This window comes from Chiloscyllium plagiosum, chromosome 33, assembly GCF_004010195.1.
Source record: "Chiloscyllium plagiosum isolate BGI_BamShark_2017 chromosome 33, ASM401019v2, whole genome shotgun sequence".
NCBI lineage: Eukaryota > Metazoa > Chordata > Chondrichthyes > Orectolobiformes > Hemiscylliidae > Chiloscyllium > Chiloscyllium plagiosum.
In genome coordinates, this window is record NC_057742.1 from 11,857,020 (window position 1) to 11,873,950 (window position 16,931).

At 41.5% G+C, this 16,931-nt stretch overlaps 1 protein-coding gene across 3 annotated transcripts in view; it reads left to right on the forward strand.

Moving 5' to 3' along the window:
• The first annotated feature begins 7,961 nt into the window (after positions 1–7,961).
• LOC122539835 (collagen alpha-1(XV) chain-like) overlaps positions 7,962–16,931 on the forward strand; it is a 122,460-nt gene continuing 113,490 nt past the window's right edge. For all 3 annotated transcript variants that reach the window (XM_043674933.1, XM_043674932.1, XM_043674934.1), the window contains exon 1: positions 7,962–8,938. In XM_043674933.1, the coding sequence (XP_043530868.1) occupies positions 8,191–8,938 (748 nt within the window). In that variant the 5' untranslated portion in view covers positions 7,962–8,190. The remainder of the gene's footprint in view (positions 8,939–16,931) is intronic.

Consider the following 16,931-nt stretch of genomic DNA (forward strand, 5'->3'; position numbering starts at 1 on the left):
CTGGGCCTTGACACCTGACCATGCTGAGCCTTGACTCCAGTCTGCAGTTGGCCTTGACTCCAGTCCAGGCTGGGCCTTGACACCTGACCATGCTGAGCCTTGACTCCAGTCTGCAGTTGGCCTTGACTCCAGTCCAGGCTGGGCCTTGAGTCCAGTCCACGTTGGGCCTTGATTCCAGTTCGAATTGGGCCTTGACTCCAGACCACGCTGGCCTTTGACTCCAGGTCATGCTGTGTCTTGATTCCAGACTGCGCTAGGCTTTGACTCCAGACCGCACTGGGCCTTGAGTCCAGACCGCGCTGGAGTCTTGACTCTAGGCTGCGCTGGGCTTCCCCTTAAGGCTCTCAAGGCCAGGAGACAGCACTGGAATCACCTTGGACGCCCATGGTGGCCGAGGGATCACCACGCCAGGCCACGAGGTTACCGCCTAATTATAAAATGCTGGCCCACTCACATCGCATTGAAGGAATAAAAACATGTTTGATGGAAGTGTTCCAAAATGAGAAGTCTGGACATCAAGTCAGAGAAAGGAATACGTTTTCCCATTGGTGGAATTATCAAAAATCTGGTAGCACCAATTTAAGGCAAATGCCAAAGAACCAACGACAACCCATGAATTGTTTTTTATTTATACAATTATTAGTTAATAAAGATAAATATCCTTTTCAACATTGAATCCACGTTTCTACTGTTTTCTGTGGATTGGATCCTGGCAGGGAAGTGTAATACACTGAAGTATTCCTATCATGTCCCATTTATATAATTTAGTCATTGCAGATACGTCCAGGCACTACATTATGTTGGTAGCTGCTGGTCTTTCTCTTTGACAGCCCTTCTTGGTCGATGGTGACTTGGTTCCACATTAAAACAAGAGTTCTCAGGTGACCGAAGAGTCCACCACATGATCTACAATCTCTGTCACAGGAGGGGCTGGCGGTGGTCGGGGGAATGGGAGGGTGCTCTCTCTGATGAAGCTTGCCGTCGATGAGAAGCTTCGAGGTGGACAGATCTTCCTTCAGCTGCTTTCCCTTCACCTCCGGCAGTGCTGAGCAAGAGTTTCCCAAGTCTCGATGGGAACGTTGTATTTTGCTAAGGAAGGTTCGAGGGTGTTTCAGAGGCATTTTCTGGGGCTTGTTTGTAGCGTTGAAGGTCTGAGTTGAGCATTTCTTTCGTGGGTCCCATGATAGGCATGTGGGCAATGTGGCCCAGTCGGTAGAGCTGCTTGAGCTTGGGGGTGTTGGTCTAAGTGGGAGACACTGACGGGTGCACCTTTCCTGAGAATGGACTGGCAACATCTTGCTAGAGGCACATCCCCCAGTGCCCACTGTAGAAGTCCACATCACTGAGCTAAAGGCTTGCTGCTACTGCTGTTTAGACCATGAGATTTTTGTCAGGTTTGAGGTCCTGGTGTTTAAACTCAGCCTTCCTCAGGCAACTGGTACACTGAAGGCCATACTCATTTGCTGTTCAAACATGCGTTGTGCTTGCGGCTTTTTCTTTGATATTTGCTCATGAGATGTGACAGGGTCTTCCATTGCCCATTCCTAATTGCCCTTGAACCTTGGCTTGCCAGTACCATTTCAAAGACCAATTAAGAGCCAACCACATTGCTATGGCTCTGTAGTCACATGTAGGCCAGACCATGTGAGGATGTCATTTACCTTGACCACAGGTCATTACCGCCAACCCAGAAAGGTATTTCTTACAATAACCAATATCTACATGGTCACCAAAGTCTTATCAACCTCATCAGGTCCTGGATCTCTTGGTTGTTCTTATTGAAGCAAGTCAGTCTAAGGTTTTGTTGGTGTTTCCCGGTCAAATAACCAAGTGTCACTTTGATTATGGAGTCCTTGATGGCAGATGAGGCACTGTGGACGCTGTGTCTCTGGGCCACCAGGTTGGTTGTGAGGTGTTGGCTGAATAAAGCTCTCATTTCAAGGTTTTGAGTACCCCAGCATAGATTTTCCAGTAGCACTGTTTCTATTCCCATCGCTGCTTCGGGCCAATGTCTTCCTTCACAAATCAGGCATTCCTAGAATCGGATGTAGGCTCTTGGCCCTCATGTACCTTAATTCCATGCTCTTCATCAATTCCTTCTTCCAGCTGCTCAAGCAAAGGGTGGCAGAGATTTGGAATTCACTTCTGCAGATGTCAATTAATGCTTGATCCATTGTTAATTTTGAATCTGAGATTGATAGAATAGTCATCTACCAAGACTTGTTGGACCGAAGGACCAGCTTCCATACTCTAGGGAATCTAATCTAATAACAAAGCTGTTAAGAGATCTGGGGAAAAGGTGGGTCATTGAATTAGGTCACTGATCAGTCATGATCTGACTGAATGGAGGAACGAGCTGAAAAAGGGCACTTTCCTGTTCCTATATTTCTCCAAGGTATTCATTTGCCCCTCATGAAATGACTGTGTTGTTTATCTTTGAGGAACAATATAAGTGGAAACCAAAGGCTCTATGATGTACTGATAGTCCTCCTACCTTTGAATCCCACCTACTCCAGGGATATATAATAACATCTCTGAACCACTTGACTGGATTAGATTTACTAGTCAGGAGTTGGGGAACAGTAGTAGTGCCCCACCCCCTGAGTCAGGAGGCCTTAGTTCATGTTCCACCATTCCCAAGGAGTGAAATAATATTTCTGACCAAGTTGATAAAGAAGTATCTACAAGTATAAACTCTTAGCCTGAGGAGTTGAATTTATCTCTTTCAACAGCTTTGGCTTTTATTTCGCACTGTATCCTTGTAATGTTTTGTGGACTTTGGGAACAGCATGTTCAATTCTTTCTTCTCTCTATCCCTCAGTATTTATTTTTGAAGTGTTTAGAAATGCTGTAATATCAAACAAACTTGGCAAACAAGATTGTTAAATAGGGATGGTTATGGAAAAATAAAATCTTATTTACGGTCACTGCGGCTTTGCAGTATTTTTTCAATATTATTTAGCAATGTGACATTTTAAGTGTTGAAAAATAATTTGGAACCTAATCCTAGATTATTAAAAATGAAAAGTAAGAAAAATGGAATTCAGCTTTTTCTGTTCATCAATAAACCCGTGGCCTCTTGAATCACTTGTTAAATTGCTAAATTACATTTTTATCTGTCATATGCTGCACCTAATGCTATGTGTGTACAATTCCCAGTGGAATAGTCAACTGAAGGATATCAGGTTGAGCTACACAATGGGGAACAATTGGAATGGAAAGAAAAAAAACTGCAAGTGCCGGAAATCTGAAACAGAAATAGTGAATACTAAGAACACAGAGCAAGTCAAATCAGCAACTATGAAAAGATAAATTACCTGAAGGAATGCTTAGTTTTCCCTCAACAGATGCTAACTGGATTTCCTGCAAGTCCATTTTTGTTTCGCAAATCCATTTTAAAATGGTTAAATGTGATGTATGTTGTTCTTATTTTTTTAAAGAATTTATATCATTTGTTTTATAGAGTTTGGATTTTGAACTCGTGGCATGTGGGCTTTCATCTCTGTTTACGAGGGAGTTTAATAATTAATTTGTCATAATTTCTGAAGTCATGCTTTACTTTAAAGAAATAAAGGTCAGTATTCCATATGCCATGCCTATTAGCTGCTAATCTTGGATGCTGACGTTTTGTGATTCATGCATGAGGACCTTCAAATCTCTTTGTCTTTCTCCATTTAAATAATATTCAGCTCCTCTACTCTTCTTGCCAAAAGGCATAACTTGATACTTTCGCACATTATATTCCATCTGTTAAGTTTTTGGCCATGCAATTAACTTTTGTAGACACTTTGTGTAATCCTCACAGCTTGCCTTCCACTTATTTTAGTATCACCTCAATGATGATAGCACATTCACTTCCCTCAACCAAATCATTAAGATATTATAAATAATTGTGATCCCCAGCACTGATACCTGTGGCATGCGGCTGGTTAAAAGTTGCCATCCTGAAAGTGTCCCCTCAATCTTAACTCTCTTTCTCCATTAGTTAACCAATCCTTTGGCCATGCTAATGTATTATCTCCAAACCATGTCACTCTAATCCTATTAAATAGTATTACGTCTGGTAACTAATTAAACACCTTCTGGAAATCCAAATATATTACATTTATCAGTTCCCTTTATCTATTATGCTTGTTATCTCTTCAAAGAATTCTAATAAGTGCATCACGTGTGTCAAGGCATGATTTTCTGTCGTGAAGTCAAACTTGATTAGATTAGGCACTTCCAATTGCTCTGCCCATTACAATAGACTCTAACATATTCCCAATAGCAGATGTTACATAAACTAACAGTTATCTGTTTTCTGTCTCCCTCCCACTTTGAATAAGGGTGTCACATTGAAGGTTCTTCAATCATCTGGGACTTTTCTGTAATCTAAGGATTCTTGAGAGATTTTTATCAGTGAATCCATAATCTCTGTAGCTAATTCCTTTAGAATTCTAGGATGCAACCCATCAGAAGCAGGGAACTTATTAAGCTTTAGCTCTATTTGTTTCCTGAATATGTTTTGAATCATAGTATCCCAATACTGTGGAAGCAGACCATTCAGCCCATTGAGTCCACACTGATCCTCCAAAGAACATCTCACCCAGACTCACTCCTCTACCCTATCCCTGTAACCCTGCATTTTCCCATGACTAATCCCCCTAGCCTGCACATTCCTGGACAATAGAGGCAACTTAGCATGGTCAATCCCTCTAACCTGCACATCATTGGACTGTGAGAGGAAACTGGAGCACCTGGAGGAACCCCACACAGACTTGGGGAGAATGTGCAAACTCCACATAGAAAGTTCCCAAGGCTGGAATCGAACCCAGGTCCCTAGTGCCATGATGTAGTGGTGCTAACCCCTGAGCCACCTTGCCACCCCCAGCAACAGTTTTTGTATTTGCCTCCTCCCCATATGTTGCCTGTTAATTTGCATTTTTAGCATGTCCTTAATATACTGTACCATGAAGACAGAAACAAACTATTCATTCAACTTCTCTGCCATTTCCTGGTTTCCTCCGGGTGCTTTAGTTTGCCCCCACAGTCCATAGATGCACAGGTTAGGTGAATTGGCCATGCTAAATTATCATTGTGTTCAGGGATGTGTAGATTAGGTGCATTATTCAGGGGTAAATGTACAGTAATAAGATAGGGGAATAGGTCTGGATGGGGTTACACAAGTTGGTGTGGACTTGTTGGGCCGAAGGGCCTGTTTACACACTGGAGGGATTCTATGGATTCTATGAACTATTATTTCTTTAGTCTCATTCTCTAAGTGCCCTAATTCATTTTGGCCTCTCTCTTCCTTTTTATACATTTAAAGAAACTCTTACTATCTGTTTTTATATTATTTGCTATTTTCTTCCTCTTTATTACTTTTTGGTCATTTTTGTTCACTATTAAAACCTAACCAATCTTTTGGTTTACCAAGAATCTTTGCCAATTTGTATGTTATTTTTCTTTTAATTTGAAATTATCTGTAACATCTTTGGTTTACAATGGTTGGTTTATGCCCTTCCTAGAATTCTTCTTGCTCACTGGCAAATGTCTGTGAATTATTTCCTTACATGATTGCCATTGTTCATTAACTAGACTCCTTTCAAAATCCCACACCAATCAACCCCACCGCCCCGTGACCGAACATTTCAACTCCCCCTCCCACTCTGCCGAGGACATGCAGGTCCTTGGCCTCCTCCTCTACCCGGCACCTAGAGGAAGAACACCTTATCTTCCGCCTCGGAAATCCATCAAGACTGGGATCTGACTTGACCACTATGAATATCAGCTGTTATTATAACGTTGCCATTTATTGTTGTCATTTTTGATTAGGTTTATTTTGTCATTTATTAGAAATTAAGTGTTGTTTTTGTAACAAAACTTTGTGCTCTAGATATATGCTCTTTACAAATTGAGTTATTAGCTGTTTTATTCAGGAGTTTTCTGTTCTTAGTTTGATCTTAGAGTAGGATAAAAGATTGACACAACATCCAGGGCCGAAGGGCCTGTACTCTGCTAGATTAGATTACATTACAGTGTGGAAACAGGCCCTTCGGCCCTTCGGCTGTACTGTTTGATGTTCTATGTTCATATGAGCTCAGGTTAGCCTTCTGAGTTACTCTTAAACAATGTTCATTAAAAAATCTCGTACATGATGTTAAGGCTCCAGATCAGCATGCACAGAGCTGTACTAGTTTCAAGGTTTCAACAGCGTCTCATCTCAATCATATTTTACAGGTCATGTTTAATGAATACATAGATGAGCTTCTGAGGTCACCTTTACACTGCAACACACCTCAGGGCTTATCTATATATTTATTACGCCTATCTCGACAATATCCTTTGAGCTCACCTTATCGCAGAGCTTATAACCAGAAAAAAATCAGTGGCATTTCTTAACATCCAAACACAAAAACTATTGGGAGCATCCTAAATCACAGTGCCACCCAAGTCCTAAACATTTATTTCACCCCAAGTAGCTGTCACTGTATTTTGAACTTACATAATATTGATGGTTTCATAAGACTGAAGGGTCATCTGTATATTTATTTCCTAACAGTTATCAATGATCGGAAATTCTGAATGTCCTTATGCTGAATCTTTCAGCATTCTGGCCACTCTTGTTCTTGAGAGCTATGAATCATCATGAAAGCTTTTTTCATTTGTCACCTTCACTGTTGTCTTTGAATTGCTTGATTTAAACAATGATTCCTAACCATTCAAAAATTTTGTTCCTGTCAATCCTTCCTTTTTGCTCAAGTTGCAACTTGTCCGATTCCTTTTCTGACTTCATTCCTGCGCGTCCTCCATCAATTTGTTTCCTGTAAGTTGGAGGATTACGGTGTATCCCATTAAATGATCCATCAGACATACAGGTGTATAACAGCTTAAGATTTAAAACAACTGAAACACCTTCAGGCTCTATGTTACTACACATCACTTATTCATATTTCCTCAGCCAAAGACCATTGGATGTGTTAGCGGTGAGCAAGAACAGGACAGTTTCTGGATTAGTGGTGCTAGGAGAGCACAGCAGTTCAGGCAGCATCCGAGGAGCAGTAAAATCGACGTTTCGGACAAAAGCCCTTGACAAGTCATGGGGACAGTGCTGAGCTGGAAGTTTGGAATTGGGGTGAGGTGGAGGAAGGGGAAATGAGGAAACTGTTGAAGTCCACATTGATGCCCTGGGGTTGAAGTGTTCCGAGGCGGAAGATGAGGCGTTCTTCCTGCAGGCATCTAGTGGTGAGGGAGTGGCGGTGAAGGAGGCCCAGGACCTCCATGTCCTCGGCAGAGTGGGAGGGGCAGTTGAAATGTTGGGCCACAGAGCGGTGTGGTTTATTGGTGCGGGTGTCCTGGAGATATTCCCTAAAGCAAACAGGACAGTGTCAACCTTAATCAGGAGTCAGTTCCAACTTTATGTGTGAATTATCAAGTCCCTTTTCACCTGCGTGACACTCTTGGCTACTAGACACTATGAAAAAGCAGACATTGGCTTCACAACAGATGATGCAGTACAAACTAATTTGCTAATTCACAAATGGTGAACGGTGAGGGTTTATTGTACTGCTTACTAAACAAAATTTTAAAAAGTGAAACATCTACCTCTCAGATACAGACAAAGTGTATTGGTCTCTTTCGGTATATCTGTTCCTACTTGGTATCATTCAAGAGTGACTTACATGACATCACAAAGAGCAAATCCATTAGAAAGTTTTGTACATGAATGGGAAACTTTCCAAAAGCAGCGATCACACTGATTTTTAAAAAATTTGTTTTTATGTAGTTCGAAGTGATTAATAAACAATCTCTTTGAACTGCTTGGCAGTGACTGGCGTGCGTGTCCAACCAGAAAGACCAAACTACAATCATGGTTTGTCTTCTTTGGCATAACCAATTGAGACTCAAGTTCAGGCTGTCAGTCATTGGTGCAAGTCAATACCAGTAATCTGTTCATGAGTAAGTATCTGATACTGAAAGGGTGGGTCTAAATACTCAGGTTTCAAAGTTTCAAAGGTTAATCTATGTAGCAAAAACTGGTGGCTTGATTTGAATCAAAATTGTGTCAAGCCAGAAGTCTCATTCACAACAAGGTTCCCCTGGTATTTTTTTCCATTCTGGACACGGGAACATGCTTCTGAAGAGGTGAGTGAATCAGTGGTTAGGATCTTTCTTGCCTCTGTCTGAACCATCACAGGAAACATAGAAATGGCTTTGGAATTCTCAAAAGCCTTGAATCTTTTTGTGTTATGTGCCTTGCTGTCTCCTGGAAGCGCCCAGTGGTGGAATATTTTAGAATTTGGAAAGAAGGTAGAAATTTCAACAACTGAACCTGCACAGATTACAACAGCCCAACCTGTAGAACTTGCAGCCATTCAACATACAGAAATTGTAACAACTAAACCTACACAAACTGCAACAACGCAGCCTGTAGAAACGGCAGGCATTCAACCCGCTGAAATTGCATCATCTCCACCTGTAAAAGATGCAACAGGTCAAGTCACAAAAATTGCAGCAATGCAACCTGCAGAAATTGCATCAACTCAACCTGTAAAAGATGCAACAGATCAAGCTGCAAAAATTGCAACGACTCGAGCCGCAGAAAGTACAACAATGCAACCTGCAGAAATTGCATCAACTCAACCTGCAAAAGATGCAACAGATCAAGCTGCAAAAATTGCAACAACTCGCGCCGCAGAAAGTACCACAATGCAACCTGCAGAAATTGCATCAACTCAAGCTGCAATTGCTCAATCTGCCAAAACTGCAACAACCATGGACAAAGTGAGTCAAGTCACTCAAAGTACTGCATTCTTCAAACTTGATGTTAGCTCTAGACCAGTTGATTATGATTTGGAACGTGAAGAAGATAAAGAAAAAGTGAAGATTGAATCTCTCAGCTCTGTTTCACCCTTCACAACTGCAGCACCAGAGGACGAGTCATCATCTCCTCCAGGTCAGTGAAAGCTTGCATAAATCTTTCTCTTTCTCACTTCCTTGTTCACTCTTTGTATTTTAAATACACAAAGCTCTTGAGTTGAGCAAGAGTTTTGAATTTTCTTGAGTTATTGTCAAAAACAGAACACTTGATGGTTATTTGTGACATGACTGCAATCTCTTAATTCTCTCCACAACCCCCATCCCCAACAACCACCAACCCCCCACTAATCCACCCTCAATGCCGTGTCTTCTACCCACACCAGTTCCAAATCAGCTCGTTTGCTGTACCTAGTCTTCTTTATCTAGCCATACATTCTCCTTTGGTTTCTTACTGTTGATCGCTGCATTGAGAACTGACATTAACAGTCTGTTGCTCTTCTTTTTTATGCTCATTTAATAAATCGTTTTCTTCTAAACCTGTTGCTGAGGCATCCTGAATTAACAAAGATGTCTCCATTGTACAGGAGAATGGACCTTAGTGAGATGAAACCATGAGCCAACTATTTGACAGTAACTGTCCCCACCCTCTGGCCCTCAGCACAGCGTGACTCAGTTGGTAGCATTGCTACTTCTATGTGGGAAGGTTATGGTTCAAGGCTCACTCAAGTACAAAATTCAAAGCTGAAGATTCCAGTACCAAGAAAGTATAAGGGTCAGTTGGGTGGACAAATGGTTTGCAATGCAGAATTATGCCAGGGTTCAATCCTTACATTGGCTGAGATTTCTATAAAGGCCCCCATTCTCAACCTCTCCCTTTACCTTAGGTGTGGTGACCCGCAGATTTAAGGCACCACCAGTTGTCTCTCTCTGCCTCTCTCATTATGGTCCTCTAGGACTTCAGTAACTTTAAGCCTCACAGAGGGTATGCTGCATTATTTTTTGGATGAGGTGTTAAGCCAAGCCTTCATCTCTCTTCTCTGGTAGATGTATGAGATACTCAGCCATTTTCTTGAGAAAGTTCAGGGGAATTATTCCCAGTGTCTTTCCCAGTGTCGATCTTTCAATCAACATCACAAAAGCAGATTATCTGCTCATTATCCTGGTTTTGGGAGTTTGCAGTGTGCAAATCTACCCAATTTCCAGCATCACAACAGGGGCTACACTTTGAGAGTACTTGTGATGAGATCCGTTTCATGTTGTAACTAATTGTACTAGGGGAAGCCAGCAGTCTGTGCATTTTAACATTCAGAGTGCACAATGTTGCAGGAGTTGCTGGGTAGCTCCATTTAATTCTGCCTAGTAATAGGGGTTAAGTTTATTGCAAGGTTTACACTAAGTCACTCAGAACTGTTCAGGAGTCACTGAAGAGTGGTTCAAAGATTACGTACGGTGAAGAAGCCAGAGAGCATATGACAGAGATGTTGACATAATGTACTGTAGTTGGTGCTGCTTTTAATGATACTGTTGAGGAGGCAAACTAATTACATACCTTCTGTGAAAAGTTGGATGTCTGGGGTTAGGACTCAGGCGTAAGATTAGTAGGTAGCTTAGTGTTGGAATTATGGTGTTGGAAAGGTCCTGGGAATGGTTGGGGCTCAGAAGGAGCGGTGTACCACTAATACCTCAGTCCAGCTGAGAGACAGAGTTGAAAAGTACGCAAGCTTTAGTCACTTGATGCAATTGAGCAAGATGAAAACTTAGACCAAATACAAAAGGGCAGTTCTAGCCTGGTGAAGATACTTCTCAATGGAGTTATATCAGTGAGTGAGTACTGGGCTGCACTTTCAAAAATGTCTAAGGGAGTGTAGAGCAAGGAAACAAGGATAATCAAGCAAATTAAGAGCAGTTGTTGAGGTAGTCCATGACTGAGCAGCTCTTGAAAAGAAGTTTCAAAGTCAGATTGGCAAAAGTGAGGACTTGTCAAGTTTAGTGAGTTTGAATGACCAACTGTGTCATTAATGTCTCAGAGGAATTGCTACAAAATCAGTGGGATCTGTCTTAATCAATTTTGCTATTTGATTTGGGTGATTGGGATATTCAGTCACAGTCTGTTAGCCATTTTTGCCACATGTTAATTCTGGGTATGAGAATAGAAGTTGTGCATATCTTGGAGATTATCTCAAGGTTCTCACACTATGTAGTAAAGTTTACTGTTATTTATTCAAAGACACGGAATCTTGTGTCTTTATTCTCTTCTTAAGACATGTCGATCTCACATCTTGTCTACTTTTAAAAGTTACTTGTTCCTAGCCAGATCTTAATATAAATTTGGCATTCTGGTCTGGGATAATAACATGCAAGAACAAGGTAGGTATAGCTCTTGTGGTTAAAGGGCGAAAATGATATGGAAAGAGATTGGAATAAGGGTATTCAGCCATGATCATATTGAGGAGAAAGTGAGGACTGATCATATTGAATCAGGTTTAAGGGATTGAATGGCCTACTCCTGCTCCTATCTTCTATGCTTCATTGGCCTTCAAACGCTTGGAGAGGTCTGGTGTTTGTTGTTGCTGCTCCTATATAAATGCCAGTTTTTCTTTCTTTCCACTACTGAAAACTGAATTAATATTTCCATTTTCTTAAGCCACTGTACCTCCATCCTGTTTCATCTCAGTCCCAGCAACATGGACATTTTTGTCACAAAGATTGAGACAATCCATCAGCTTCAACTCGCTCACATTAATCCACCTGGTCAGATTACTGCTCCCCTTGGTCTGGCCCTGAACTTGCAACTTTCTTGAGGTTGTCTCTGAACTTCCCTCAAGGCCTCATTAGCTCATCTTATCCATGAGATTCACTTCCTGCTCCCTTGATTCTAATTCCATTAAATTGTTGACCATCCAACCTCCCTTCCTGGCCCCCATGTCAGTTGACATTGTAAACAATTCTCTTTTCTTCAAGTGCGGTCACTTTGTCCTTCACTAGCACATTGTCACCCTGTTCCTCATAACAAAACTCAAGTTTTCCGAACCATCATCGCAGTTCCAACCTCCCTTTCCTCTCCAAGTCATATGGCAGAACGCCATCACTCTGACCCTCCGTTCAGTCCTGCGACATCTGGATAACAAGGTCACCTACATTAGAATCTATTTATTGCCTTGGAGAAAGTGAGGACTGAAGATGCTGGAGATTAGAAGCAAAGGTGGGGTGCTGCCTGACCTGCTGTGCTCTTCCAGCACCATACTCTCGACTTCTATTTATTTACATTAGCTCTGCTTTCAACACCATCATTCCAACCAAACTCATCTCCAAGCTCCAAGACTCTGCTCCCCGCTCTGTAACTGGATCCTCAGCTTCCTAACCCATAGACTGTAATCAGTAAGGATAGGTGACAACACCTCCTCCACCATAATCCTTAACACCAGTACTCCACGAGGCTGCGTATTTAGCCAATTAGTATATTCCTTACACACTCATAACTATGCAGCCAAATTCAGTTGAAACTCCATTTACAAATTTGCTGATGATTCTACCACAGTGGGTTAAATCTCAACCCACTGAAGAGACAGAGTACAGACAGTTTAGTGGCACGGTGTAAAGACAACATTCTCTCCAACGCTGTCAGCAAAACAAAGGAGCTGGTCATTGACTTTAAGAAGCAGAGTGGAGGCCACGCCCCTGGCTGTACCAATGGTGCTGAGCTGGAGGTGGTTGAGAGGTTCAAGCTCCGAGGAGTAAAAATCACCAGTATTCTGTCCTGATCCATCCATGTTAATGCTATGGTCAAAAAAGTTCACCAACGTCTCTACTTCCTCAGAAGGCTAAGGAAATTCGGCCCGTCCACGATGGCTCGTACCAATTTATGTAGATACACCACAGAAAGCATCCTACCCTGATGCACCACAGCTTGGTATGGCAACTGCTCTGTCAGGGACTGCAAGAAATTACAGAGAGTTGTGGGAACACAGCCCAGTCCATCACAAAAACCAGCCTTCCATCCATTGAGCTGAAAAATGTGTTGCTGGAAAAGCGCAGCAGGTCAGGCAGCATCCAAGGAGCAGGAGAATCGACGTTTCGGGCATAAGCCCTTCTTCAGGAATCCTGAAGAAGGGCTTATGCCCTAAACGTTGATTCTCCTGTTCCTTTGATGCTGCCTGACCTGCTGCGCTTTTCCAGCAACACATTTTTCAGCTCTGATCTCCAGCATCTGCAGTCCTCACTTTTTCCATCCATTTTCTCCACTTACACTTCCCGCTGCCTCGGGAAAGCAGCCAACACAAACAAAGACCCTTCCCACCCCAGTTATACACTCTTCCACCTCTTCCCTCAGGCAGAAGATACAACAGTTTGGAAACATCTACCATTAGATTTGAGAACAGCTTCTTCCCTGCTGTTATCAGACGTCTGAATGGACCCCTCATGTATTAGAGTTGATTTTTCTCTGCACCATCTCTGTAGCTGTAACAGTATATTCTACATTCTGTTTTATTGTCCTGATGTACTTGTGTTAGGTGTGATTTTCCTGGATAGCACACAAAACAATACTTTTCACTATCTCTTGGTACATGTGACAATAATAAATCAAATCAAAAATTCCTTGGATGTGATATCGGCACCCAATCTGTCCTCACATTTCATGGAGTTCCCTGTTAGTTTCTCTTGATTCAGGTTTGTCTTGCCTTGTCTTCCATTTTCTGTTGGCAGCCTTTGACATGCCTGGCCACACCATCCTCACCTGGCACTTCTCATTGTGATTGGTGGGATTGCTTACATCTGGTAATCGTTTTATCTACCTAATGGTAGCAAAAGAACCAGCAGAACTGGCTTCTCTTTTTGCATCTGCTACAACTCTGATGTTCTCCAGGGGTCTAACCATTGTTGTCTCCTTCTTCTTATGTACGCACTGCCCTCAGTGACATCATCTGAAGGCACACCATTACTTTCCAGACGATTGATAATGACATCCAGCAAGTCAGCGAGCACAGGGTCAATAAATGCAACTTGCTGTGAATTAAGACACAGTGAATTAAGAACACCTTTACGTTAACACAAGTTTACAGATGCTATAATGAGATACCTGCAGGAATGTATTGGAACAGTCCTGTGTAGAGTAACACGGTCTCCTGCAAAGCAAGCATTTTTCACAAAAGTTGATTTTTCGGAAGTCTTGTTTAAAGAAAAGGTTCTAATGTCCACTGTGATGCTACAATGTCCTCTTTTAAAGAAGCCAGTCTAGCTATTGCCACGAAAGTTGAAATAAATCTATTTTCCACAATCCTTCAAAACAAGCATCTTCATAACATCGCTTGAAAATATAAAATATAATTTTTAAATGTATTGTAAAATGCAGACAAAACAAAACTATAAAAATATTAAGACAAATTTGCACATATTCTTATTTCAGGTCTTTATCTAATTTATTCTGTGAATCTTTGTATTTCTTAAATAATTTAAGTTACATTCTTAACAAACATTTCCCTCTGCAGCGTGAACATTTTTAAGAGAGAAGGCTGTAATAGCAATTCCATTGATAGAATTTGGTACCTTAACTTTTGATATTTTCACAAAGCCTAAGAAATTATAATCAGTACAGGTCGTTCTGCTACAACACGTTCCTCTGTGACCTCGCGCTATAGAAAATCACGCTATAGAAAGCGCTATAGAAAATCACACTATAGGAAGCCGCTATAGAAAATCACATTGTAGATAATTGCTAGTAGAAAATCACTCTACTCATTCAGTAGAAAGTTTGTGTTATCCAAACATGAACAATTCATCATTCACGTTATAGCCAATCACGTTATTGCAGAACTACCTGTGTATATATCATTATCTCTCTGTAGCCGTTATGGACATATACTTCAAAATATTTAAGTGCCAGTAGCAATCCCAGGATTTATTTTTCCATGCGAGAGTTTCTCTGTTGATGCTGATTTAGCTTATTAGAAAATATCCTTCTAGGTTTGTTGTGTCCAACCCATCTTCTTATGATAGAACTGTACCCACCCCAAACCAATAGCATCCATTGCTACTTTGTAGGGCTTAGAGAAATTGGATGTGACCTAAAATTCATTGAACGAAATGACTTCCAACTTCTTAAAGGATGCCTGGCACTTCCCTGACCAAGCTTTCTTTTGGAAATTATGCATCAGGAAAGCAGCTATAATTAAGTGGAGGTGAGGTCTCATGGTATTAATACTGGACTCCAATTGAGCAACCCAGGTAATGTTCTGGAGACCTGGGTCCATATCCTGCCATGGCACATGGTGGAACTTGACTTCAATAAAAATCTGGAATTCAAGTCTAATGATATCCATGAATCCACAGTCAATGTTGGGGGAAAGCTCATTTGGCTCAGTAACATCCTTTAGAGAAGGGAACTGTTGATCTTACATGTGACGCCAGACCCACAGCAATGTATTTGACTTTCAACTGCCCTCTGGGCAATTATGGATGGGTGATACACACTGGCCTAGCCAGTGGTACCCTTATCTAATGAATGAGTAAAATTAGTCAAAATAAAAACCATTCATCTCCAAAAGTCTCATTATATCCTATTTTCCCTTCCAAACCCATGGCCGCTTCTATCTAGAAAGTCAAGGGCAGCAGCTAGATGGGGATACCTGCAAGTTCCCTACAAAGCCACTTAACATCTTAACTTGGAAATATATCACTGTTCCTTTAGTGGGTCCAAATCCGGTACTCCCCTCCCTCACAGCATAATGATCTATCACATGGATTGCAGTGGTTCACCACTTTCTCAAGGGCAACTAGGGACAGGCAATAAATGCTGACCCAGCCAGAGACACCCACATCCCACAAATGAATATAAAAATAAGCTTGAGGAGTTAGAAACTTTCACTAATGTTTGGACTAGTGCTGTTCTTGGCAGCACCTGCCCTTCTCCTGTCATGTACCTGAGGTAGATGACTGGCATCTTTACAAGTTCCCTTCTGGAAATGTTTATCCCCAAATCAATCTGTTCTAATTTCCCAAGGCTAGTCTTGTTTCAAATGGCCCTTCCAAATGTCACCGTTAACATACAATTGTAAGGTAAGCTATACAATTCGGATCATTTCATTCCTCAATCTCTAAAAAATTGCTGGAGCATCTTTAGCTCAAATGGCATCACTTGGTATTGGAAAAGACTGTCTGGTTTGCCAAAGGCCAATGTTTCTTTACCTCTGGTTCTGAAGGAACTTAGGCAAAAGTAGATACAGTAGATGCTGGAAATTAGAGTCAAGATTAGAGTAGTGCTAGAAAAGCACAGCAGGCCAGGCAGCATCTGAGGAGCAGGAAAATCGATGTTTCAGGCAAAAACCCTTCGTCAGGAACTTGCCAGTTTCTCAGAGACATTCAAGTGTACACTGGATGACTGTTTGGATAGAAATGATGTGCAAGGCTACCGTACAGTGTGAAATCTTGATCTGACTGGATCGCAATTGGTGATCCATATTGAGTAAAGTAGTGAGTTAACTCCTCTATAACTACCTTAGCTATCTTAATGTGGAAGTGCCAGTGTCAGACCGGGGTGGACAAAGTTTAAAATCACACAACATAGGTTATAGTCCAACAAGTTTATCTGGAAGTACAAGCTTTCGGTGCGCTGCTCCTTAGTCAGGTAGCTAGTGGGCAGGATCATAGGACATAGAATTTATAGTAAAAGATCAAAGTGTCATACAAGTGATGCGATGCATTGAACAAACCTAGATTGCTGTTAATTCTTAATCTCTTAGAATGGGTTGCAGGTTTCGATTCATTAACATGTAAATCCCAGATGTAAGTCACATTCTCGAGATAGCTTAAGGTCTTATATTAAAAAAAAGGTGACATCTCAGCTCAGACAATGCATTAAAGCTGTGAGGTTAGAGTCTGTCTGTATCCCAATCTTGAGTCAGACTGGTTCTATTTCCTATGTAGGAATTTATAAAATGTCACATGGACTGACTGCCTACAGATTGTGTGCTTTTTGAACAAAATAGAATATGTCTGCAAATATAAATTCAGCCCATATATGTGTGTGTGTGTTTGTGTGTGTGTGTTTTTGTGTGTGTGTGTTTGTGTGTGTGTGTGTTTGTGTGTGCGCGTATGTGTGTGTGTGTGAGGGAGAGAAAGATAGAGAGAGTGTG